This window comes from Penicillium alfredii, assembly GCF_028826965.1.
Source record: "Penicillium alfredii strain IBT 34128 chromosome Unknown utg000004l_segment0_segment0, whole genome shotgun sequence".
Taxonomy (NCBI): domain Eukaryota; kingdom Fungi; phylum Ascomycota; class Eurotiomycetes; order Eurotiales; family Aspergillaceae; genus Penicillium; species Penicillium alfredii.
This window is the reverse complement of record NW_026622701.1, coordinates 3825268-3850190: the sequence shown is the minus strand read 5'-3', so window position 1 is coordinate 3850190 and position 24923 is coordinate 3825268. Positions and strand designations below refer to the sequence as shown.

General features: G+C 51.3%; 6 protein-coding genes across 6 annotated transcripts; 2 read left to right on the top strand and 4 right to left on the bottom strand.

Annotated features, from left to right (window-relative positions):
• Positions 1 to 263: 263 nt before the first annotated feature.
• On the bottom strand, positions 264 to 4456 carry NUU61_003124 (uncharacterized protein; the record flags this gene model as incomplete). The annotated part of the gene is made up of 5 exons (XM_056653706.1): positions 264 to 1871; positions 1917 to 1967; positions 2019 to 2739; positions 2799 to 4118; positions 4185 to 4456. The coding sequence occupies 5 exons, from the start codon at positions 4454 to 4456 to the stop codon at positions 264 to 266; spliced, it is 3972 nt and encodes a 1323-aa protein (XP_056514773.1).
• A 2252-nt stretch (positions 4457 to 6708) lies between these two features.
• NUU61_003123 (Serine/threonine-protein kinase 32B) lies at positions 6709 to 8726 on the top strand (the record flags this gene model as incomplete). The annotated part of the gene is made up of 8 exons (XM_056653705.1): positions 6709 to 6751; positions 6855 to 6977; positions 7030 to 7141; positions 7193 to 7397; positions 7456 to 7611; positions 7663 to 8147; positions 8208 to 8519; positions 8564 to 8726. 8 exons carry the CDS (start codon positions 6709 to 6711, stop codon positions 8724 to 8726), a joined length of 1599 nt encoding a protein of 532 aa, XP_056514772.1.
• A 1328-nt stretch (positions 8727 to 10054) lies between these two features.
• On the top strand, positions 10055 to 12799 carry exg2 (putative exo-beta-1,3-glucanase; the record flags this gene model as incomplete). The annotated part of the gene is made up of 3 exons (XM_056653704.1): positions 10055 to 11236; positions 11295 to 12307; positions 12385 to 12799. 3 exons carry the CDS (start codon positions 10055 to 10057, stop codon positions 12797 to 12799), a joined length of 2610 nt encoding a protein of 869 aa, XP_056514771.1.
• Positions 12800 to 12987: 188 nt separating this feature from the next.
• Positions 12988 to 17188, bottom strand: NUU61_003121 (GAF domain-containing hybrid sensor histidine kinase/response regulator; the record flags this gene model as incomplete). The annotated part of the gene is made up of 3 exons (XM_056653703.1): positions 12988 to 13311; positions 13412 to 13801; positions 13913 to 17188. The coding sequence occupies 3 exons, from the start codon at positions 17186 to 17188 to the stop codon at positions 12988 to 12990; spliced, it is 3990 nt and encodes a 1329-aa protein (XP_056514770.1).
• Positions 17189 to 18644: 1456 nt separating this feature from the next.
• Positions 18645 to 22092, bottom strand: NUU61_003120 (putative SNF2 family helicase/ATPase; the record flags this gene model as incomplete). Its single annotated transcript, XM_056653702.1, has 3 exons — positions 18645 to 19061; positions 19121 to 21740; positions 21794 to 22092. 3 exons carry the CDS (start codon positions 22090 to 22092, stop codon positions 18645 to 18647), a joined length of 3336 nt encoding a protein of 1111 aa, XP_056514769.1.
• A 738-nt stretch (positions 22093 to 22830) lies between these two features.
• NUU61_003119 (SIR2 family NAD-dependent protein deacylase) lies at positions 22831 to 23917 on the bottom strand (the record flags this gene model as incomplete). Its single annotated transcript, XM_056653701.1, has 2 exons — positions 22831 to 23489; positions 23539 to 23917. 2 exons carry the CDS (start codon positions 23915 to 23917, stop codon positions 22831 to 22833), a joined length of 1038 nt encoding a protein of 345 aa, XP_056514768.1.
• Between the last annotated feature and the right edge of the window lie 1006 nt (positions 23918 to 24923).

The following is a 24923-nucleotide window of genomic DNA, read 5'->3' as shown; positions in this document are numbered from 1 at the left end:
TACATTCCACTTCACCATTTCCTTCTCGTTAGTCTGCATTTTATCGGATGTTTCCACCCTTCGCACTCCTTGGCCAGCCAGCAGAGCTCCGTCAAAGATATTGCTGGCCATGTCACTGCTGTTCCTAAGGATAGCCGGGCAAGCAAGCGTCGTTTCACTCACAAAATCATAAGTAGAGCCCTGGCTGGAAAACTGAATTCGTCGACTCAGACATCTGCCGAAAACTCAATCGTCCTGGCTAAATCGGGCACTGTACCGCTCACCTATCGACTGTTAGCAGGATCAATCATCCCCGACCCAAGGCCATACGTGCCTCGAGATCGACGGCGCTCGCGACCCCGTGTACCACTGGTTCGATTGTCTACATGACTCTTGCTGCTGCCAGCAGCCAGTCCCTTAGGGCTGGGCCGTCGCTCAAAAACTCCCGATGCCTCGCGCTGCTCCCTCACGGACTTGGATTGCGAGACCGCAGAACTCTTGGCCTTGTTGGAACCGTATTGTGAACTTCTTGAGATCTCGCGACTGGTAACGCTGGTAGCCCTGCTAGCTTGAAAGGACATCTGTTGTGCCATTCCGCTCGAATGGTGAATGCGACTGTAGGTCCGCTTGTGCGTGCGCTTTGCCTTCTTGATTGTATCCTCCTTCTCCATTTCTGTGTCTGGCTGAGTTGAGTGTGATGATGAATGACGACTTACCGCTGCTGCGGCTGTGTGTCGCGCTCCCTTGAAACTGACTGCTTTGCGTTTGGTGCCCAGAGTTTCAGGACTTCCAGTGCCACGAGGCAAAGAATTGCTTTGGCTTTGAACTGCCTGTGTCTTGTCACGATTGACTTGACCAGCCATACATTCAAGCCTTTGGCTCGAGGGTGTAGGTTCACGCGGTTTGCTACCTGAATCCATCATCATTTCAGGACTCATCTGACTCATTGGATGCTTCGGGATATTCAAAGGGGTCGAAGGAGCAAGCTCGTCAGGTCCTGACATAAAAAGCATTGCAAAGTCAGTAGCATCGTCGTACTGCGACGAGGCATAGTTCGGCGATAGTTCGCGCTGAACAGTTGCGAATGGGACAATATTGCCAGGTGGAACTTGTGGCTTGGGAATGGTGTCAGGTTGACTGTCGGCAATCACTGATCGCAGGATGTCACCGGGTGCTGGCGAAGACAGTGTACGTGGCTGTATACTGTGAGTTCGATAGATGAGCTCGGTAGTTTGAACCATGCCTTGAGGAGATCCGCCCCTAGGCTTTGGTGTTGAAGCCAGTGCAGGAGTTTGACACACTGTTACATCATTGCAATTTGCAACTGGTGTGTTTGGTGAGTTCTTAAAGGCATTTTTGGCCATTGCAGCTTGCAAAATGATTTCGAATTTCCCCCAACTTTCTTCAAAGGGTTCGTCTGAATCCACGACGGCCAGCTTGGTCAAGGTGTGTTGGATAGTCGTCTGCCAACGTTCCGCTTCTTGCACTCGATGAAGGAGCGAAAGTATCTCGGCTTTCGCCTTTTCCTTGCCTGTTCCAAAATTCGAAATAGCTGAATTCGCCGCTGCTAGACTTTTTCCCATTTCTCGCAGCTCTTCACTTTTCTGGGAGATAACTGATTCCAGGACTGTGATCTTCGATTGCAGTTCCTCCACTTCCTCGAGTGTTTCGACTTCAGTTTTCGAACCCAGCCTTTCTTCCAGTCCACGAATCATCTCACTTGATTGTTGCAGCCCATCAAGGAGAGACTCTTTCTCAGCCTGCAGAGCAGTCGCTGATTCTTGATGGAGTCGTATCTCGTTTGCTTGATCCTCAATCTGGGCAGCGGATTGGGCAGCGGATTGTGCTAAAGCCACTTGGAGGTCTTGGATTTGTTGGTGCATTTCCTGAAGCTATTATTCTTAGCAGGAGTGAATAAAATCTTGAGGCAAACTCACCAAATTTTCCTTTTCCTCCCGCTGAGTCTCAGCCAGGCCTTGAGCTTTCGTCTTCAGTCTGTCAGTATCAGCGTTTCCTTTTCGAGGAATGCCGGGGCTTACCAAAGACACTTGGGCATCTGCAAGACCTGCGGCAAGGGCCTGAGAAGCCTTTTCAAGACCAGCATTTTTCTCTTCGAGTATGTGAAGCCTCTGTTCATAATCAGCCCTTGTCTCCTCTTGTGAGGCAGTTTTCGCTTTGCTTAGTTCTTCCGGAAGGCGTTGCTCGTTTGAAAAAAGTTCATGTTGCAAGGTCGTCTTCTCGATTTCCAGCTCCGTGTTTCGATCATCAGCTTTTCGTTCTCTGTCGACGGCTGCTTGTAGGGAGAGGCGGAGATCTTCATTGGCAGCCTCCTTGTCACCAAACTGTTTGCGAAGTGATTCGAGCTCGATAGAAACCTCTTGTAACTGAAGCTGTAGCTGAGTATTTTCATCGAATTTGCTTGACAATTCCAGTTCCAGAATGGGGTTTGTCACTGGTACTTGAGCCTCAGCCAACCTTTCTTCCAAGCCTTTCATTCCATGAAGAAGGCTGTGCCCGGTGTTTGAGATTGCCTTCACAGAAGCATCAAGGCTATCAAGACTAGGTTGAATAATGTAAAGCCTTTCTTGAATGTCGGAGTACACCTTTTCGCTGCCAACAAGTTGTTTGAAGAACGATGATTCAGGACCAAGACTGCGTTCGACTGACTGCAGGTCTTCCTTTAGACTTTTGGATACCTCGAGATTGGTTTCAGAGCTTCTCTCCACAATCTTCGAAAACTGATCCGCGATGGAATCGATGCTGCAGTCAGCTGTTAGATCATTTCTTCATGCAACATGGCCTAGGAGTCAAATTCCTACCGAGACGCCAGTCTTTGAGTACTGGCTGTGAACTGCTCGACTTCCATTCTTTCGGCGGAACATTTTTCATCCAAGGCTTGAACCGACGAGACACATCTGTCTAGTACTGGGCTGATTTGCGAGATGATAGCATCTTGGGACTCAGATGAGCACCCAGTGATTAGCTCAAATACAGAGTTGAGCTTCTCGATCAGATTTTGCTGGTGATCCCAGACAAGGGATAGCTGTCTGGTTTGATTTCGAGAAGAATTCTGAATGTACGACTCCAGAACCGAGACCCGCCTCTTTTCTTCGGAGAGTTGCATCCTGGTGCCTTTCTCACTTTCCTCCGACTTGCATAATGCTTGCTCCAGGATGACAATACGGCCTTCGCATTCAACTATTTTCTTTTGCTGGCTGCCTGAGTGGTCCTTTGCTTTGGAGACCTGCACTTTCATCTCACCGATGCTCTGCTCGATTTCAGACTTTTCCATCCCCAGAGAAGTGGCGGTGGTTTTGAATGTGTTCATCCGTTCTCTGAGGACATCGTAGTCTTGTCCCAGCTCATTGACCACTTGCTTGAATTTGCTCAGGCTCGCCTTCCAGTTTTTCATTTGCGTTCGATGAGCCTTTGCGTCCGATGATTTCTTCCGCAGCTGTGTGTTACAGGTAGCGAGCTGGTCTCTCAATGTTTGATTGTCCTTTAGCAGTTCGGAGTTTTCGCTTTCGATTTGTTCTTGAATTTCGGCAGCTCTGGCTTCAATTTCTTCGCGTTGTCTGATTCTGGCGATAAGTAGTTCAAAGAGATCATTTTCGGTGAGCTGAACACCAGGTTTGTTGCTCGGTATCAATGTTTGCATCTCGGAACCCTTATGCTTTCGGTTGTCACAGCGTCGCTTTGAGACCCGCAATCCATCGTTTGTAGGCACCGAAGGAACCCGCGAAGAGGATCGAAGAGAGATGTTTGAGTCGATTCTTTGGGCCTTTCTGATTGGGTTAGATTTGGAAAAAGTGCGAGTAACAAGTCTGGATTTCGCAGAGTCCAGTCGTTGGCAGGAGTTCACACCGGTAGACCCGGGTGACTGAATCTCGACATCTGCTACGTTCAACTCCGGTGGTATCATATTGCTTGCTCTGCGAGAGGGTACTGAAGCATGTTCTTGAGGAGAGGTCCTGTCTAAATCATTGCTTGCACTCGCCGCGTGATGCGTATCACATTCATTGATGAGAGTGGATTCCATATTCATTGCAGAGGTTGGTTGCTCTGGAACTGATATCTGTTTGCTTGAACCACGATTCTCGAGGGGGCTCTGTTGTGACTCGAGATAGGAACGAAAGCAGCTATGACGAGAAGGCCACAAGATTTTAGCTATATGAACTGTTTGCATCAATGGCAGGGCATCTTACCGTTCCATTGATGGTGACAGCTGATCATCGTTCTTGTTCTCTGTTGAGATACCTACAGGTTGACTGCTGTCCGATGATACCGATGCGAGGGGGATCGGCTTGATGGAGCCTCGCAATGCAAAGTCCTGCCGACGAGGGACAGGCTTGAAGGCGAACCCTGAGATGTTGATTCCAGAGCTGCGAGGACGTTGCATGAGCATGGACTGGATCTCTTGAGAGTCAGGCCGTGGCTGGGTGTCTTGTGGCAGAATGCCGGAGTTGTCCCTTTCCATGATCACTGAAATTGATGTTTGAATTTGATTGACAGGAATCAGGAAGGACGGCAAGGAGGGAGATGAAAAGACAATGGATGGTGATGGAAATGAAGGCACGTCCAGGTGTCCCGTGACTGTCCTAGCCCGAATATATTAAACACTGCGGACCACCGACGTCCTCGTTTCCCTTGGTTTTGAACTGCACAAAATATAGGGTCTGGTGTCATACAGAGAAGGATTGTATTGGAGCATGAATGAAAACACTATGGTACCGATATCACCGCAAGCTTCCACGTCCCATACACCTATTGGTGCTAATTGCGAAGTAGAAACTCGACGGACTAGTCATGAGCTATGTTTTGAAGAAACCAAAGTTGGCAATAGATGTCATGGTTTTATGCCAGGGCTCATGACAATAGGGGATTGAAAAAGATTTCCGAGCAATATCCCTTTTGCAGAAAAGAAATAGAGGCATTTCCATGTCACTGGGATTCCAGGCGTGGAGTCCACACAGCCAGTGCCGAAGAGTGGGCCGTTTATTTTACGTGCAGTGCCAGGAGACATGAGACAGGAGTCCGGCGTGTTGCATATTCATTCCACTAGATGTCAGACTAGACCGCCAAGTCATGCGCGGGAATGGTCTGATGCAGCCGAGACCGGTTCCAGATTAGTTGAGTGTATATTCGAGGTGGCGACTCAGTCATCCAGGGAGTGTTGGATAGTCCTGATTCAAGAAGAGGCACCAAGGTTTCAGCAAAGCCGACGTCCACTTGAAACGACCGGTCTCACCAAGGCCGCATTTTCTTTGTCAGGGCCCAGTTGATGGCCCTTGTCTGCAGGGATCTCACATATTGCGGAGCCTATATGAGTCTGTTTATAAACTTAGTGCAAATTCTTAGTGAGTGTCAGCTGGTCAAGACATCTTGGCTTGGCAATTATGCGGTATGTATTCCGCTGCAGCCACCGCGAGTTTAGGACGAAAATGCCCAAAAAAAAAAAAATATATGCAGGGGGGGGGGGGGGGGGGAAAGCCGAGATTTGTCTCCCCACCAGACGCCGTCGAATGTTCTGCAGGATTTCTGTGCGACTTAGGGCGGTCAGGCAACGTGGCGGCCACGAAGTCGCGTGGCGAAGGGGACAAGTCACTGCAAGATGATGTGGCTTGGTTGGCTGGATCGAAAACTGTATATCCAGTAATGACGATCTCTGAGCATTTCTCGGCTCTGACAGGCCCTGGCATCTCAGACCAAAGCAACTAAGAGCCGGGATCCAATGCTCCCATTTGGCGTTTGTCCAAATAGCGATCTGCTTGAGAATGCCTCCCCACCGTTTCAGGTTTCCATGTGGATGTAGTGCAGAATCCAGACATCCAATGGCGAGTGTTGCGAGTCGCCCCAAGCCGGGCCTCCAAGTGTTGACCCTCTTGTCCACTTCTCAGTATCACACTCCCATTCCTTGTGTGGGTCCACACGGTCAGCATGCCCAAGTGGTATCTCGAGATTCTTGTTCCTTGGGGCCCAAGAAGGTGATCAGACCTCGTACAGGCGCGCCGTTAGAACGCTTGTCAAGTGCCTCCACCAGAGCTAGCCTGAAAGGGTCGAAGTAGGTAGACTGGACCGTAGGGTGTAAAAAGAGTCTTCGTCTCCCTTCCTCAGTGGGACGCGTGATTGGCCCAGGGTATATTGCCGGTGTGCCAGACCGCTCTCTTCCCCTTTCTTTGACGATCGCCTCAAGAGACACTTCAAAGCCCCCAGAAGAGAAAAAAAGAATTATTGAGTGAAAATTTTCTGAATCGCCTGTTGGATCTGAGTCCAGTTGCCGTGCCTCTGCAACCTTTTTGGCTCCCGTGGGTTGCTGAACCGCCGTCTTTTTAATCCCCACGCCGCGCTCTGGGATCTCCCGGGTCACCTTTTCCTCAGTGCTGGACGGAAGTTCAGACTGCTTTTTTCTTCCCCGTCGCCTTCTAGACGGGCTGTCTCCGATTGTCTTGGTGTCTGGTCGTGCATTTCTACCTGGACGTCCCCCGATCGTCTTGCGCCCGCTCTGAAACACCTTACCCCTCGCCTTGCGATTCTGCCCTCGGAACAATCGCCATTTCCCCATGGACTGCGTGATTTGAACTCGATTCTTAATCCAATTTCCTCTCTGTGACTTCCTGTCGCTCGACACAATCGCTTCGGACGCACTCGCGGTTCTCTGGACAAGTGGGATGTTGCTGAGAAGTTACTAGTCGAAACCCAATCCTTCGGCCAGCGCTCGATTCCCCCAGCATGGGAAACTCGCAAGGGAAACAGGTGGCGTACGACGATGCTGGTATGTTGCCCCGACTATGATATTCGAAAAGATGGAGGAAATTTGCGGTTTCCTGGGCCCGGAGCTGGTCAAGACAACAGCTGACGAATATGCGTCTTGCCAGTCAACCTCAACCACTTCCGCCTTCTACGGGTGGTAGGCAAAGGTGCATTTGGAAAGGTTCGCATCGTCGAAAAAAAAGACACCGGTCTCACATTTGCGCTCAAGTACATACGGAAAGAAGAAGGTGTGTTGCGTTTTGAATACTTGACTGGAACGGCTACTGACATTGAGCCCAGTGGTTCGCTCGGAGAGTGTACGGAACATCATTCGTGAACGCAGAATGCTGGAACACCTGAATCACCCGTTCCTCTGTAACTTACGGTATAGTTTCCAGGACATGGAATACATGTGAGTCTCGTCAAGTCCTGGTTGGAAGCCCAATTGCTGATAGTAATCCAGTTATATCGTGGTCGACCTGATGAACGGTGGTGATCTTCGATTTCATATCTCCCGAAAGTGTTTTACAGAAGAGGCAGTGCGGTTTTGGATGGCTGAGCTGGGTTGCGCCTTGAAGTATATCCACTCACAGGGTATCATTCACCGCGATCTGAAGCCGGACAATGTACTGTTGGATTCGGAAGGCCACGTTCACCTGGCTGATTTTGTATGTGAATTGGGTGATGGTTGGATTGCTTTTTGGAGAACTAACCGTGGTTGTCTAGAATGTGGCATCCGATTTCCGCCCCGGGAAGCCTCTGACAAGCAAGTCGGGGACATTGGCCTACCTCGCCCCCGAAGTGTACGAAGGAAACGGCTACTATTATGAGGTGGACTGGTGGTCATTGGGCGTCACCTTCTATGAGTGCATCTACAGCAAGGTAAGCGGCCCTCTCACCCCACGTCGGGTCCATTCTAATTTTTTTGATCAGCGACCGTTCGAAGGCCGCAGCCAGGATACCTTGAGCGAAAACATTCGAAAAACCCAACCGAAATACTTCGTCACCAACCCCGCCGTCTCGGTGCCGTGCCTACGGGCGTTGGCAGCGTTGATGGAGAAAGACCGAACCCGGCGAATTGGAGCGGTCAGCTTCGAAAGCTTTACTTCACATATCTTCTTTGGGGACATCGACTTTGAGGCGTTGGAGCGGAAAGAAATTCCACCCGTATTCCGGCCGTCCAGCGACAAGACAAACTTCGACGCAACTTACGACTTGGAAGAGCTGCTACTGGAGGAAGCACCCTTGGAAGCCAGAGCTCGCAGACAAAAACCTCGAGCCGAACTGCGAGAAGATGCCACCGCCAAGGAAATCCGAGAGGATGAGCTTCATCGTTTGATCGAGACCATGTTTGAACCGTTCGACTACACCACCGTTGACTTCCAGGGCAAAGCTGCGGAGGCTATTGCTGCAGCGACGTAAGTCTGAGTGTCGAAGCATTCCCAGTCTTTGTTTTCTCGTTCTGACGCTTGTTCCAGGAACCCGGAAGACTGCCTTCCTATCGCTAGGTCGGCCTCCCACGCCCGACGACCTTCTCAACCCGGATCCTCTGTCAAAAACTCGCCTCCGCGTAGTGAGCCATCCATTCGAAGACTTCCAAATGAGACCCTGGCTACGACCAGCTCAGCGCTCGACCCGAACGACAATGCGTCCCTTCCACCACCACCTTCACCTTCCACTCGTGCTTCCGGCTCTCCACCACCCGCCCCGTCCTTCCACCGACCATTGCCCCCGACCCCCGGCCTCGCGGAGCCACACGCCAAACCAGTAAAGGCGGCGGCGTACAAATGGTACTTGATGAATCCGGCAGCTGGAGTGAGCTGGCCAACCACAGCTACACCCTTCCTGCGGAGGGACTAGAAGGTGGCGGCGAGAAGAGCAAACCCAACAGTGGCATGCTATCGTTTTTGAGTCGCAAGAAGGGCCGCGACCGCAGCCCCAAGCCCACCGAGCCAGGTGTTCTAGGCAAAGAAGGTGCTCGGCAGATCATCAGCTGAATAAAGCTTCCTTGAGGGAGAAGACCGATGCCACCGAGATATCGTTGGGTGACTGGGCAAACAATAATGTCTGTTCGTCCAGCCTACTCGATATGACCATTGTGTGTGATTTCCACCGTCTCTGCGTGGCAGGTCAGCTCAGCAGCGAGGACTATCAAGTGTTGTGCCCACAGGGGATTGTGACTCGTATCCTTTCGATAACTTCCTGACTTGGTCCAGTCTATTTGCCTGGGTGCCACCACCAGCTTGATACTACTCCTATGGCTTCACGACAACCGCCAGACATTAGCAGATCCTTGGGGAGATCCCCAATGGCTGCCATATCACCATTGTTGCATGCTTTCTATTCCGCATTGATTCCTGCAGGACGGGCAGGGCTACTGAACCCATTTTCCTTTTTCTAGATTCCCCGGGCTCAGCGAGAATTTGATTTGTGTTCTTGTTCATTACCATTTCCTGATTCCCCTTTTCATTGCAGTGTGGTGCAGATCACTTTCACGACCATGCCCACCCAGTCATCTCTTTGGCATGCTTTCTTGGAGCTCTGTGCGTTGTCTTTTCTTTTTCTTTTCTGTGTTTCCTTTGTCAGTTTGCATACCCTGAGTCGTTGATGGCCGTGACGGTTTCTTCCTGTGATTAGAGTGAACTGGAGCATGGATTCTGTGTCTAGCATGTGGAATAGTACTTAATGTCTGTACTGGGTGCCATGTAAATTGAGTGCGTAGGGACATGGGGTTTACTAGATACTCCCAAGGTCTGATTTACATATCGGTGATTATCAGAATCTCCCGTTGTGGTTGCTCCGCAACAGCTCCACTGTCAACATGCAAACCTTATATATACCCTTGATTATAAGAAAAGGTTTATTGGAGTAAATATACAAGTAAACTAGACTCCTTGCCCAACCTATTCCCACGTAGACCGGGGCATACAATGAGCTGTGCGCAAGCCCTGCTCGTGTGCGCTGGGATTGTTGATGTCTCACTCGCGCGGGGGAAAAGCAAAACAAACCAGGAAGATCCTCGGGGAAAACACAGCATTGACAAAGTACAGGTTTGCACTTGCAATCCCAGCGGACCTCGACCTCAATTCTCTCTGCTTGTGGAATCTCCAATCCTCGTGGCACTAGACACGTTTCGCCAGCCCACGCGCGCAGCCCCGAGCCATTCCATTCCCCCCCACTCATTCTCCCTACACCGATCTTCCCCCCCATCTTCGAATCCCCAAACAAGGAAACAGATCGGCCATTCCCATCACGTCGCATATTTCGGATCAGCGGGAAAAGTCTCCGCCCATTACCCCCGATCCTAAAAGTGTGGGGGACTGGGATGCCGGGCCAATCCCACAGCCGGGACCGGCACAGCGACCGGAAACGCACACGCGAGCGCGAGTATATCCGCGGGCGGTACGAGGATGGCGACGAAGGCACGACATCCAGCCCTAGTAATGCCCGCAGCGGCAAGTACCAATTCGGGCAAGGCGAATCCGGTTACGATTCGTACGACTACGGGGAACGGGACGAGGAAGACGAAGATGCCCTCTACGAGGAGGAGAGACGGCGGCGCGAACGACGTGAGAGGCGCCGACGTCGCGAGGAAGAGCGGGGATATGCAGATCCGATTAAGGGGCGGCGCAGGGAGAGCTCCAAGGCTAAGGAGTCGCCTGCGACGTCGCCGATTAAGAGGCGCGATCGGGAGCGCGATCGCGATGGGCATCGGCGGCGTCGAGGGGACGCCGATGAAGGGAGTCCTGTGAAGGATTTGCGCGACAGGAGATATCGGTCTCGTGGTGATGAGAATGAAGAGCGTGAGCGATCGCGCGATGTGGATGCGGAGGAGCGCCGGCAGAGACGTCGTGAGCGAGAGCGACAACGAGAACGAGACAGAGTCCGCGAACAGGACCTGGAGGCGGCTGCTGCTGTTTCGGCGGCGCGGAAGCACCAAAGCACCGAGTCTGCTAGCAGTGCGTCACATCTTTTGAGTGCAGATGCGCTGGCGCGACTGGCGTCTGAGCACGAAGATGAAGATCGTCGCGAGCACCCTCGTGCGCGTGATTCTCCTCGCAAGGACCGGCGCCAGCGCAAACGCGCTGCCGTTGAGGGTGCAGCGGCAGGTGCGCTTGGTGGTGAGCTGGTTGAAGGGAGATCACGGCACAAATCTGGCGCTCGGGTCGTGTCTGGCGCGTATCTTGAGGAAGGTCGAAGCCCCGATATGAGAATTCGACATCGTGGCGGTGGAGGCCCGGCGATGGAAGACCATTGGTATAAAGAAGGGAGCTGGGACGGGACCGACGAAGGCAGCACTGGGCCGCCGGCTTGGAAATTCTGGTCATCTTGGTCAAGAAAGAAACGGCTCTGGGTTGGAGCGATAGTCGCGGTGATTCTGTTGCTTGCCATATTCATCCCAGTCGGCGTGGTGGTCTCGAAGAAGAAGGGCTCGGATTCCGACTCGAGCTCTGACTCTGGACCGGCCAATTCAAATCTCAACGAGATCAGTCGGGACAGCATTCCTGTAAGCTTATTTTGAAGCAAGCCACCTCACGGATAGATGCTGACGATTCACTCTCCAGGCTGACGCAAAGGGTACTGTCCTGGACCCCTTCACATGGTACGACACCGAGGGCTTCAATGTCACATACACCAGTCACACGGTGGGTGGGCTGTCGGTGATGGGCATTAACTCGACCTGGGACGACTCGGCCCGACCAAATGACAAGGTCCCCCCTCTGAACGAGCCCTTCCCGTACGGCTCGCAGCCTATCCGCGGAGTGAATGTCGGCGGGTGGCTGTCAATTGAGCCGTTCATTTCGCCGTCATTGTTCGAGCGTTACTCGTCTCAGTCCAATGTTATCGACGAATGGACCCTGAGCGAGAAGTTAGGAGACTCCGCAAAGAGGACGATTGAAAGGCACTATTCGAGCTTCATCACCGAAAGTGATTTTGCCGAAATCAAGGACGCCGGGCTGGACCACGTTCGCATCCAGTATTCCTACTGGGCCGTAACAACCTACGATGGTGACCCATACGTGGCCAAGATTGCATGGCGTTATCTCCTCCGTGCCATCGAGTGGTGTCGGAAATACGGGTTACGAGTGAACCTCGACCTCCACGGTGTGCCCGGCAGCCAAAATGGGTGGAATCACAGCGGTCATCAAGGGAAGATCAACTGGATCATTGGAACAGACGGCGCCCTGAACCGGAAGCGATCACTCGAGGTCCACGACCAACTATCAAAGTTCTTCGCGCAGGACCGGTACAAGAATATCGTGACCATCTACGGGCTGGCCAACGAGCCCTTTCTGATGTCGATGCCTGTCGAAAAGGTGCTGGACTGGACCGACGAGGCAGCCAAGCTAGTCCGCAAAAATGGCATCAATGCCACTCTGGTTCACCACGATGGGTTCCTTAACCTGGATAAGTGGAAGCATATGTTCAAGGATCACCCGGATAACATGTACCTGGACACGCACCAATACACGATCTTCAATACTGGCGAGATCGTGCTGAACCACACGGCCAAGGTGGACATTGTCTGCAACAGCTGGCACCCGATGATCAAGGAGATCAACACCACTAGCAAAGGGTATGTATTGATAGTCCACATCCCTCCCACTGCATTTCTTCTCTTCCTCGGTGCTTTTTGCTAACTTCACTTCTCAGATGGGGCCCTACCATCTGCGGTGAATGGTCCCAAGCTGACACCGACTGCACCAAATACCTCAACAACGTAGGCCGCGGCACGCGCTGGGAAGGGACATACGACCCCAAATCCACAACTGCGTATTGTCCAACCGCTGACAACGGTCCATCCTGTAGCTGTGCCAACGCCAATGCCGACCTCGCCGACTACTCGGACGACTACAAGAAGTTCCTGCAGACTTATGCGGAGGCGCAGATGTCTGCGTTCGAGACTGCCCAGGGCTGGTTCTACTGGACGTGGCGTACTGAGTCGGCGGCGCAGTGGAGCTATCGCACGGCGTGGAAGAATGGGTTTATGCCGAAGAAGGCATATTCGCCTGCTTTCAAGTGTGGGGACTCGATTCCTGATTTTACAGGGCTCAAGGAGTATTATTGAGCTTGTATGTGTATATGGCTTACTGTACATTGGATACCATGGAAATATGATGAATGATTTTGATATGGCTTTTTCATTCTGGATTTCAGGGTTTTTGACTTTGCTTCGCATGATCTCGCGCTTCAGCTCTCCAAGCTTCTCTGGTACAATACCACTAAGTTCTGGATTTTACCTCATGCAAGAAATCATCAAGAGCTGGACCCCCCAAGGCCATCCCCATTAATACCACCCCGCTGAAACCAGCCGCCCTGCTCCCACATTCCGGGCTGGTACAAGCAAGCACTGCGCATGGCATCGGACTTGACACCTCCAAGTAGCGTATGAACACGTTGGAAGTCAATTGGCTTCATGATCCATCCGTCAAATCCAGAGTCAATATACGTCTGGCGGTCCTTCTCGACTAGAGAAGCAGAGACTGCGAAGACAGGAGTACATGCATCTTTTGCTAGCGACTGCTCCTGCTCGTACTCGCGGATCATCTTGGTGGATCCTATACCATCGACTATGGGCATCTGTGCGTGAAGTATTAGAATTAGCTGAGACTCTGCCGTTTGTGCCTTTGATCTCTGATGCGTAGTATAGATATATGATTTGATAAATAGAAAAACTTACTTGCAAGTCCATCAGCACCGCATCAAGTGACTGAGCGTCTTCGCGGTAGACGGATGCGCATTCTTTGCCGTTGCTCGTCAAGCGTACCGAATGCCCGAGCTTTTCGAGGCGCTTCTTGATGATGGTGCTGTTGATTGGGTCGTCTTCGGCTACTAGGATATGCAGCTTGTACTCTTGAGGCTTGTTGTCATTCTCCTTGGGATCTTGTGGTGCATTTCCCCTCGTTTGGGCCGTGGTCGGAGATTGAAATGCAGCTTTCGTTGCTTCGTCTAGATCCTTTTTTTCTTGGGTTGTTGGAGCCGGTAGGCCCTGATGTGTTGGATGAGCATTGGAACCCTTAGATGGAGTTTGGAACCGATCCTGTGGTTTGGGAAAGGTGTGTTGCTTTGGCTTGAGGGACATTTGTCAGTGCTTACAAGGTGCCAGGGTAGATATTTCTTAGAAACTTACTCTTTCTGTGCTGGGAGTTCCATCTCTTTGCGTCCCAGATACAGGAAGTACCATGTTCTTCGACTCTCCCGTCTTCAAGCCAACATCAATCTCCACGGATGCATCTTCTTGACCAGGCCCGTAGTCTGCAGGATCACCACAACGGCACGTAATCCCATTATTCTCCACGGGTGATTTTATGTCTGAGCTGCTGTATGATTGTCCCTGTACTTGATCACACGATGCAGCATTGGATGGAGGGTCATCCGAGCCCGTCTCACCATTTGGTTGTGAGCTTGGTGCCGAAGTCGAATGGACAGGAACTTGATCGTTGCCATCGGGGGGCAAAGGGAATTTAAGGCGGATCTTAAAGCAGCTCCCCTTTCCCTCCTCCGACTTTAGACTGAGCTGTCCATTCATATTTCGCACGATCCTTGCAACCAATGCCAGCCCCAGCCCAAGGACACTTTCAGTTTCTGAGCTCGCACTGTCTGATGGCTGCATATAGGGTCTGGGACTTTGCATATAGCCCTTGTGCGAGACCTGCTCCAATTCACAGAAAAGCGTCTCCACGGTCTCCTGAGACATTCCCGCCCCAGTATCGTGGATGGCCACCTCCATAAGAATGTGTCCCGGCTCCAAGCAATCAGAGGGGATACAAGACTCGATTGTGACAGCGCCAGCAGAAGTGTGCTGGATAGCATTGCTGATGAGATTGGTAATCACCTGGCGCACGCGTCTCTGGTCTCCCAGGACCGGGGGCAATGCCGAGTGCTGCACTACCTGTAGGTCCACATGCTTTTGTCGTGCCTCCTCCCAGAAAATGTCGGTAGCCTCGCAGAGGGTATCAGCCAGGTTGAAGACCTCGTCTTTGATCAGCTTTTGTCCGTTTTCGGCATTGGTCAGGTCGAGGAGGTCGTTGATAATGTAGATCAGGGACTTGGAAGCCGAGTGCGAGCGGGACAGGTTCTCTCGCGTCTCCTGGTTCAGTGCGCCGTCAAGCGCGATTTCGAGGTAGTTGATGATGGCGTTGAGCGGCGTCCGGAATTCGTGCGCGGAGTTGGCTAAAAGAAGCCTCATGAGCTGGTTGTTTTGCATTGTCGCCTCTTTCTCTTGCCAGACCTCGGTGAATGTGCGGTACAGAAGAGACAGCATCGACGCCTTCCCAAACTCCGCAGCTGACCATTCGTTCTGTCGACTGGGAGTTCCTGTCGCTCGTCTCTGATTGTTGACAGTATCTCGCCCTCCGCCGGGGTCAGGGGCATCTCGCTTCTCTTCCAAATCAGCACGAAACAAAATAATAAAATCGTGGCCGTCGGCTGACAGTGGTATATACAGCAGGCCGGACAAATGATGGAAGCCTGGCGGGTAGCTGAGGTCCTGGAAGTCGGCTGTGATATCCGTGGACCATAGCACTGTGTCGAGGTTCTTTGCTCTCAAATATTCGAGCAAGGCTAGCACTTCTTGGGAGTCAATAGGCTTACCCAAGATCTTGATCTCTGACAGAATGGATGCCGCAGCGTAATTAGCCCCAAAGAGTCCAAGGAGATCAACCGAGGGAGTCTGCACGTCTTGTGTGAAATTCGCTTCAGAGGGCGATGGCTTCTGTTCTTGTGGTTGAAAAGGTAGAGTATAGGAAAGCCGTTCGATGTTGCTGGAGATGGCTTCTCCCAGAATCCAAAACACTTTTTGAAGGAGCGGGTGGAGTCTTGCGTTTTCATAGGATTGACATAACACAAAGCCCCAAAGCTTTCCAAAGACCTTGACGCGAATAGAGAGCCATGCTTTCACAGGCGTCATGGTAGAACAATTGGAGGGCACGGAGGATCCCAGGAGATAGCAGTGGGACGTGTCCAGACCTATTTTCTGCGCTGGTTCGGAATAAACCAGTTCAGATGAAGTTCTGGTCTTGCTATATGAGAGGCGGACTAGTTGTCGACAGTGTAGATCCTTCAAATTCTCTATGAATGTTGCCTCTTGGCTCTGGATGTTCTCGCGTACTGCATCGGCAACGATGATGCCATTTTGATCACCATCAAGATGGTACATCGTTGTGCGGTCGAATTGGGTCAATCCCTGTAAAGTAGCGACGGTATGCTGCACCAGCGCTTCCAACGTTTGGGCACCTGCAATTTGCTGCAAAATCTGTGGGAGAGAATTGAGGATTTCAGTAGAGTCTAGCGCGTAGCTAGTCACAATGTCTCGAGATCCTCTGGGTTGCTGGGGCTTGCTGGCCGAAGAGTCATGCATAGATGGTCTCTGCTCTTTGCAACCCTGGACGCCGATGGCATCTGAGAGTTCGCAAGAATTGCAAGTATCGAGCTCGAGTTCGCAAATGACATGGTTTGCATATTCTTTTGTTGTATGCATAGTACACCAGAGGTTCCGAGGCATGTTGTCCGAGTCAGATATACGTAGCCGGAATACCTCGGGACCGGACCGTTCAACATCGTACTCTGTGTCCAGAACGAACCTGGCATGGGCGAGGAATGTCTCTTTGTGTGATGGTGTCATAAGACTGCAGAAGGTCTTCATTTCGAATAGCCGGCCAGTGGAATAGCCCATTATGTCCTCGGAGTTGCCGCTCGCAACTCGCACTGGCAGATCATCATCGGATCTGGAAACGACAAGCAATGCTCCAAATTGCTGGATTGCTGTTGACTTGTCATCGGACAGGTTGGAGATATTGGTTCTCGGTTTCTGGGCATCCATGGACTCCTTCCTCTCTTGCAAAGCATTGTGCGGGTGCGCCGAAAGACTAGGTGTCTCACTGGAATGACTGTAGCTAAGAGTTTGCGTCTTGGACTCGGACGACCGGGGCGTAGGGTTAACCTCTGGAACATTTGCCGACGATGAAGAACTGCTCCCAAGCTCGCTTCCTTGCTGATACATGCGAGAAAGATGATCCGGTCTCTTCGAGACAGCCGGCTGCTCAGCGAGATCTTTCACACTAACACCCAGAGATGGAGCAGCGTTCTTCTCTTCCGCCAACGCCGCAGTCCAAAAAGCATCCGTGAAAGGCGACACAGGACTCTCAAGTTTATCCAACGAAGGGGTCTGCAACGCAGACGAGGGCGTAGAATCAAACGAAACGACCGAGCGGACAGGGAACAACCTTTCTGCGGTATTGGTGCCGAGTTGCGGCAGCTTCAGCTTGGGGGAGACGAGCTCCGACACGGTCGAGATCTCAGTCTTGGTGTCAGATAGGATGCACATCGACTTGGGGATCGACAGCGTACGGGCCAGCGTGCGCCTGTCGTCGGACAGTTTGTCTCTCGTCTTGTCGTTTTCGCCATCGTAGACGACGGACCAGTCGCCGCAGCTGCTGAGGTCGGAGGGCGAGCTCATTTCCTTTTTTTTCTGGTTTCGGAGCTGCGGGTTTCGTGAAATCTGTCCTGGGATGAACGATGCACTCAGAAGACCACCGCGATGGAGCTACCACGGCAGGATGTACCCTTAACGATAGTGGGAGTAAAATAAACCAGATCAATAAACAAATTCAACATAAACCTCTGGCGGGAGAGGCCTGGAGCCATAGAGGAAGACGAAGGAGACCAACAGTGTACAAGAAGAAGAAGTGACAGGAGTATACCGAACAACAGTCTCCCATAAGACCCTCTCACCCATTGATCATTCTCGCCCCTGAGAACCAGAAGTATATATTCCCGTCGCAATCTTTCTCCAGACCATTTCCACCTATCAACACACAATCCACACACCAGGAAAGACTTTCCACGAGGCACGAATGTTCGGTTGCTTCGTCTGGTTCGCCAGGGACTACCATCGGAAGTGCACTCGCAATCCTTGAACCAGACAACGAGAAGCCATGGGTGGTCCTGCTAGGCAAGAGGTATTCTTCTCCATCATATAGGCATGGCCATAACCATAAGTGAGATGGGGAAACAACCCTGATAGGGTGAACGGTAGTGTCATAGATGTGGGGTAGGTATCGACTGAGCTTATTCGAAACAAGCTTACTTTTAGCTCCACCATTTATTTTACTTTGAGACCTGCATGAGTTTAGCGATAATCCTTCCCCTGTCCTGTGGTTCTGGCGCGGAATGACCGGATCTCATGCTGCACCCCTGAACCTTGATGTTTAATGTCCTTGACTGCTTTCAGTAGTCTCGTATTTACGGTAGCCTTTGATGGGTTGTATACTTGCCATTATCTTCCGGTATCAAGTGGCATATCGTCTAGCAAGGCAAATTCACTAGTAACACCGGGTACGCCACAGAGTCCCAGGCAAGAAAGGACCTTGCCGCCATTACTATCCCAGATAAATTCGCCCAACTCTAACTTCATTCCCGGGCGAGTGTTCCGGGCCGCCCGCTCCGCCGGAGAGACCTACCAGGTCCGAGATTGGGTTGTGATGTGACTCGCGGGCCTGTTTTCCGGATACATGGGCAGCGCTTTCTCGACCATGACCCAATGTAGCCTTGAGCCTTGGTCTCGTGCTGTCCATTCCAGGGGAGGGCAGATGCAGGTTTGCCGGGCAATTGGACTCAAGCGTGGACACAACAGCATGAAGTTGGCTTTAACTTGGCCATATATATATCTGAATTCTAAGTTGAAAATAAAATCGCAGTCGCGATTTAATCCAAGTTTCTCAAACAAGAGGGCAAATATGCAACAAGAAATGGAATGAAAAGTACCAAAACCAATCGTTTACTCATAACACCTGAACATTTCTACCTATATTCCAAACGTTCCATGCCAGCATGATCAAACCCCGCCCATACTTTCCAATCAAAACGCCACGAGCATCTAAGCCTATTCCAGCTCATGAACAAATAGCATCATATTACCAGCGTCGCCCGTATACCGAGTCTTCGGTTCGCGGCCGCTGAGTTTGGTTATGACGAGGTCTATCACGGGGCTGAGACGCCGATGAAGATTGAGAGGTCTGAGAATTCCGAGAAGAGGGCTGGGAGTCTTCTGTAGAGCTCAAAAGCCGGGTGGGCTGCTTGAAATCGAGCGTGCCCTGCTTGTCGGTATATCCAGACTCGGCATCGCGGCCAAAGAGTGCCATCATGTCGCGCATGGTCAACTTGCCAGCAGCCGATTTGCCCTCGATGGTCATGTTGGCCAGCTCCCGCTTGCGATCCTGCAGATCAACGATTCGCTCTTCCACAGTGTTCTTCACGATCAGTTTGTAGATTTTCACATCAATCGTCTGGTTCAGCCGATGGACCCGGTCGATGGCCTGCTCTTCCACAAACTATATTCAAGATACGTCAGCAACATGCAAAAGGAGAAACCCTAGGAAAGTGAACTTACAGGATTCCAGAAGGGCTCCAAAATCACAACGCGACTGGCAGCGGTAAGGTTGAGACCAAGTGCACCAGCACGCAAACTGCAGAGCAACACACGGGTTCCACTGTTGTTTCTCAACTTGTTCAGACTAGCCTCACGGTGATCGTTTCTCATGCCGCCGTCATAGCGTGCAAATCCGATATTGGCCTTTTTCAAAAAAGGCTCGATCTTGTCGAGCATTGATGTAAAAACTGAGAAGACGATGAACTTGTAGTCCGCTGACTCGTGGTTGAGAATCTTCATCAGATGGCGGATCTTGGTCGAGGGTAGCTCTCCATTTTCACCCTCGTCTGGGTTCTGGTAAATATCCTCTTCGGTTTCAGATTCGTCTTCGGAGCCACTCAAAACGATGGGTTGAGACTTTCTTCGAGAAGGCGATCCAGGCTCGTCGTCATCCGTTTCTGAATCGTCAGAGTTCAGCCACTCGCCGCCGCCTTCAGCATTTTCGTCGTCTGATCCTCCAGCTTTTCCGAGATTCGACATTGCGCGCTGGTCCTCGGGGACAATCCATTCGGCCTCGTCCTCGTCGTCACTGTCGAGAATGACCCTTCGGTTCTTTCGTGAGCGAGCAATCTGGGATTCAGACTTGCGGGCCATGGGGGAATCAGAGGCGTCGACCTTCTTCTCCCGTCGATCCTTCTTCGACTTGTGCTTCTTCTTATCTTTTTCAAAGAAGTTGGTGTTCAAATCGGCCTCGCAATCATTGCACCGAGTAGCGCCATCCTTGGCTTCAGACTGGCCGAGTTCAGTTTGGCACACATCGCACTTCTTCGTGACAACACTAAGCGCCCCGAAGAGATCGGCCACACTGTCCAAGTCGTCTGACTTCGGTTGCGACGACTGGCTGCTGGGGTTACTGTTTTGCAGCAGGACATCCCTGTCTTTGGCCAAATCACTTTTAACCAAATCCGGGTGATTGCAGGACTGACGAAGACGCAGCAGCAGGACCAAAGCGCCCGCATAGTCGACCTTGGAGCCGCCCATGATCTTCTCCAGACTGTTGTCGGTTCGCTCCTCCAGGCGTTTGTAAAAGTTCATTTCACCAGGCATGAACTCTGCGTCCAATCTGATGACCTCACGCTTTGTGATTTGGAACCCATTGGATGATTTTTTGGGTTCACCATCAGCTACTGATTCACCCTTTTTAAGAGCGTCGTTGACTTTGAGAACATCTTTTGTACGGCGCTTCATGAATGCTTTCAAATAAACTTGCAAACGCTGAATAGCGAGGCCACCTCGACCGTTGGCCAACGGTCGGCTGATCTGATCGCGCCAGGCAGCCAGATCATTGTATGGCTTGATACGAAGAAATTTGATCAAACTCTGTAGCTCATCGAGGTTGTTTTGCAGAGGCGTTCCGGTGAGGCACCAGCGGTATTGAGCGTCCAATGCGCAAGCCGCCTGTGTAGCTTTCGCGTTCCGGTTCTTGATGGTATGGGCCTCATCTAAGATGATGCGGTACCAATAGACCCCAAAAATCCCGGACTTTTTGCTCTTTGCTGACGCCGCAGTGGCCGACTCCGATGTGAGAGTTCCGTAGGTTGTGATCACCACGTCGTAGTTATCCAAAGAATCGGCAGTCTTTGTACGGGTTGTTCCATGGTAAACGCATACTCGTAGCCGATGAGACTTCTCGACTTTCTCCAGGATTTCCGATTCCCATTGTTTGATGAGCGCCAGAGGAGCAACGACAAGTGTGCTCTTGCTGATGCCTGGGGGTAGTTTGGTCTCTTCGTTGGTCTCATTCTCGGATTCGTTGTGTTGCTCGCTGTGTTCGTGATTGGCTTTGGAATGCTTGAGCAGCAGGGCAATGGCTTGCACAGTCTTGCCAAGACCCATGTCATCTGCAAGAATTCCGCCCTTGGGGAAAATTCCCTTGGTCGTTTTCCGACCGGTCTCCTTGTCGGACATCCATCTGACACCCTCGATCTGGTGAGGCAAAAGCATGGCCTTCAAGCCTTCAACAATCCCATCATCATCATCTTCAGAATCATCGTCCTCGTTGTCATTGTCGTCCTCTTCGTCCTCTGCCTCGGCCTCACTTTGGTCTGTGGCGGACGTTTCTTCATCGTTAGACTCGGGCTTCACGAGGTCTTCGGTTGTCTCTTCGGATTTTGCGACGGAGCTCTTGGCCTCTTGGGTATCGTTAACTGTGACGCCTTGAAGTTGACTAGCGAGGTCATCGAGATCGGAACTATCATCCATCTTCGCCTTGACGGCTGGAACAGGCTCTTTCTTTTGGGTCTGCTTCTTCTTATGTTTCTTCTTGCCCTTGGGTTTCAGTTCGGGCTTTTCTTCTTCGTCCTCGAATGCACCCTCTAGCAAAGCCTTGATATTCTCGTTTGCCTTGGCTGAATCGACGAAACCATTGACATCCATCGACCCGAAAGTAGAACCAATCGTGGTGCTTTTCCCGGACGGCACACTCTCGTCATTCGTAAGATCGATGAAACTCTGCAAGTTCTTCGACGCATTCGATTGCTTTGGTGGTATGGGATTCGACGTAAAGACCGGCCTTGGAGCACGAGGAGTCGACCAGGTCACATTCTCAGGCCGTTTGATGGGGACTGCGCCCGGGGAAGCCCTGGTCGGGCATTGTTGTAGTCCGATGGCCTCACGGGCTTAAATGGATCCCACGGATCACTGCGTTTGGTGGATGGCGTGGGTGCGACTGCTCCGGACGTCGCGGCTGGCCGATAGCCTGGGGGCGCTGCGGATTGTCCGGGATATTGCGGCTGCGGTCGAGCAGCGGGTCTGTGGTGCTCCGGTCGGGCATGGTTATTCTTGGGGATGTTGAACAGATGGTTGGAGCGGTGCTGGGGTTGGCCGATCGGCGAGGGTTTGCCGAATTCCGGATGCTGAAGCGATGAGTGGAGTTGTTCATTCGCTCGTCGGGGGGTGAAAGGTTGCTTCGGCGCGTCGCTTTCACGTGCCATGATTGTATGCTGGAAGCACGATGATTATGGTTGAACCACGGTGGATGGGTTGCGTGTGTGCAATACGATTGCTCTCAGATGGGAGTTGGCGGGCGATGTGTCTGTAAATGGGTCGCTAACACAATCAATGCCGCGAGGAATGTCTGTGGCAATTTGACACAAGCAATAATACCAGGATACTAGAGATGTCGCGTTGTCAGTTAGAGGTTCTCTCTCGATCTTGATCACATTCCGAGGTTCAGTTGCGACGTTGCGACGTTGCGACAAGTTACTGCCAGTCTCATCGCGCTCGGGGGCGGTTTCAAAGACAAGTACGCGAAGAGATAGAATTGAGAAAGGCAGACTCACTTCAGATAATCATACTCTCTGGTCTGAGGTCTTTGGTGTCGGATGTGGGAGTCGAGAAAAGTGGAGGCAAGCGTTATCGCTATCAATTTGTTTGGGCGGGATTTCCCCAGCAACGGTGGTGGCCCGACACCTCAGGCAGCACTTTGCTTCACTCTTGAATACTCGAACAACCACGATGACAGCAGAATTACTTCTACAGGGTTGAGGATCATTGAGTAGAAATGGAAATATCAAGACACTGGTACCACCCAAATGCAGTCTCGTTTCACGATATGTATCTTTGTATCTTCGATCATGAGCCATCCAAAACTCGAACCAATATCAGCCCAATGCTATCATCACACAAAATCAATCCGCTTCGCCAATGCCAATTTTTGAAATGCACTGCCCTCAAATCTCCCCAATCACGTCTTTCAGAATCTCAGGGACAATGACACCAGCATCACCCTGGAAGAACCAATCGCCCTGATCCAACCCGACCGTTCGTCCGGGGATATCATTAGGATCCATGTTAATCACAGCGACGCGAGCACCTTTTGCGCGAGCCTCGTCCACATACCCTGCTGCCGGCCATACCCGGGAGCTCGTGCCAATGACCAACATTAGGTCGACTTTTGGGGCCGCATGAATCCAATGATCGACGGTCTTCAGCGTGTCCATGGGAAGACTTTCTCCAAACCATACCACGCCGGGACGGAGAAGGCCATTATTGCATTTAGGACAAAGGGGCAGGTCATCCCGGGTTAGTTCTGGAATCGAGTTGCGCTCATCCGAGATATCGATTTCATTGGCAGATGCAGCGTGATGGGTTATTTTCCCTTGGTTGAGGGCATGGTGAAAGGATCTTGCTGCTTCTTCGCCGATTCTGTCGGCCGTGGAGGGAGTCGGGTCGGGGGTTGATTGGGGGATCGCCAGAGATGGAACAATAGGATCCGTGAAATCATTATTTCGCGAGTAATTGCAGTAGAAGGAGGTACATTTTATGTTGAAGAGCGAGCCATGAAGAAGATGCAGCTGGTCAGATGGGTGATGCGCTCGCTGTGAGAGACCTAAGTAGAGTATTAGCCTGCTCAAGGTTTGTGATATCGAAAATTTGACACAATGAAGTGAAATGTAGGCCAGCACCATCAACATTCTGGCTCAGAGTGATGAAATCTTTATTCTTCTTCGATAGTTCGGCCAGTGCATAGTGTGCTTTGTTGGGCTCGGCCTTCAAGGCCATGTGGCGACGGTAGCTATAGAACTGCCACACCAGCCCCGGATTGGCTTCAAAAGCCTCCGGTGTTGCCAAGGAGGTGGCATCATATGAGCGCCACAGGCCCCCAGCGCCTCGAAAAGTGGGGAGGCCCGAGGATGCAGAGATACCGGCCCCAAGAAGAGCCAGGATGCGTTTGCAGCCTCTCAAATACTCGGTGAACGACTGGAGATCTGCTGGAGCGATGACGGGGCGAGCAGCCTGTTTCGCCGCTGAAGCCATGATCAACACTGGGAGATGATCACTGCGAGGAAAGAGACGAAACACCGTGGATGAAAAACTATCGAAAATCGCAAGTTGCAAGAGCAAAATGACGTGGGGTTCCCGAGGGACATGCCGATCAACATCACAGGATCAACTCTACAAACATCACATTTCCGTGATTCTATGCAGACTGCGAGATCTATTCTTGAGATCTCGAGATGATCTACACGATGACTACCCATGCCTCTCTCACCCGGTAAGCCACAAAAGCCATCGAGGATCGTTAGGGTGTTATACGGGCATCCCCGATTTTTCGCTATTGGCACACCTAAATCTGACATAAGCAAAATCGCTGATATAATCGATTTTCTCCCACTTCTATCACCATAGCAACCATATACTGCATATATACTCTGTCTTCTGCTTCATCCATTTTTCTGCTCTACCATTACCCTACTAGTTCCTCGCTTTCTGCCTACCTTGCTTACTTCGTCTACCATACCATGCAAAAACCATCCAAACCAAGCCCACCATGCCTACCCCCGATTTGCCTGCCGCTGCTACTGCTGATTTGCCTGATTCGCCCAGTCTACTACCCCCACCACAACAAACCTTCCCTAATCAGGATGAATTGGTCAATTTCGTGCGCTAGTGGGGTATAAAGCAGGGGTATGCTGCTAATAAGCGGGTCTATATGCATTGCGATAGATCTGGGGTATATTCGATGAATTCATGTATGGTGTCAATTGGTCCAATTATCTACCGAAGATGAATATAAGGTTAATCTTGATAACTTTAATCGGACCTATGGGAGATCTTATCTACTAATTATACGCTATTTCGTAGACACATAGCTTCTCTGTAAAGAGAGAATTGTCTATGCTTGGACCAAAAACCTTACCTATGTTGGTAATAATGCATCATCACATTTCGAGGGGGCCCATTCGATCCTAAAACGGCATATAAATAGTTCTATAAATGATTTATTCACTGTGTGGAAGTCTATTTATATAGCTATTAACAG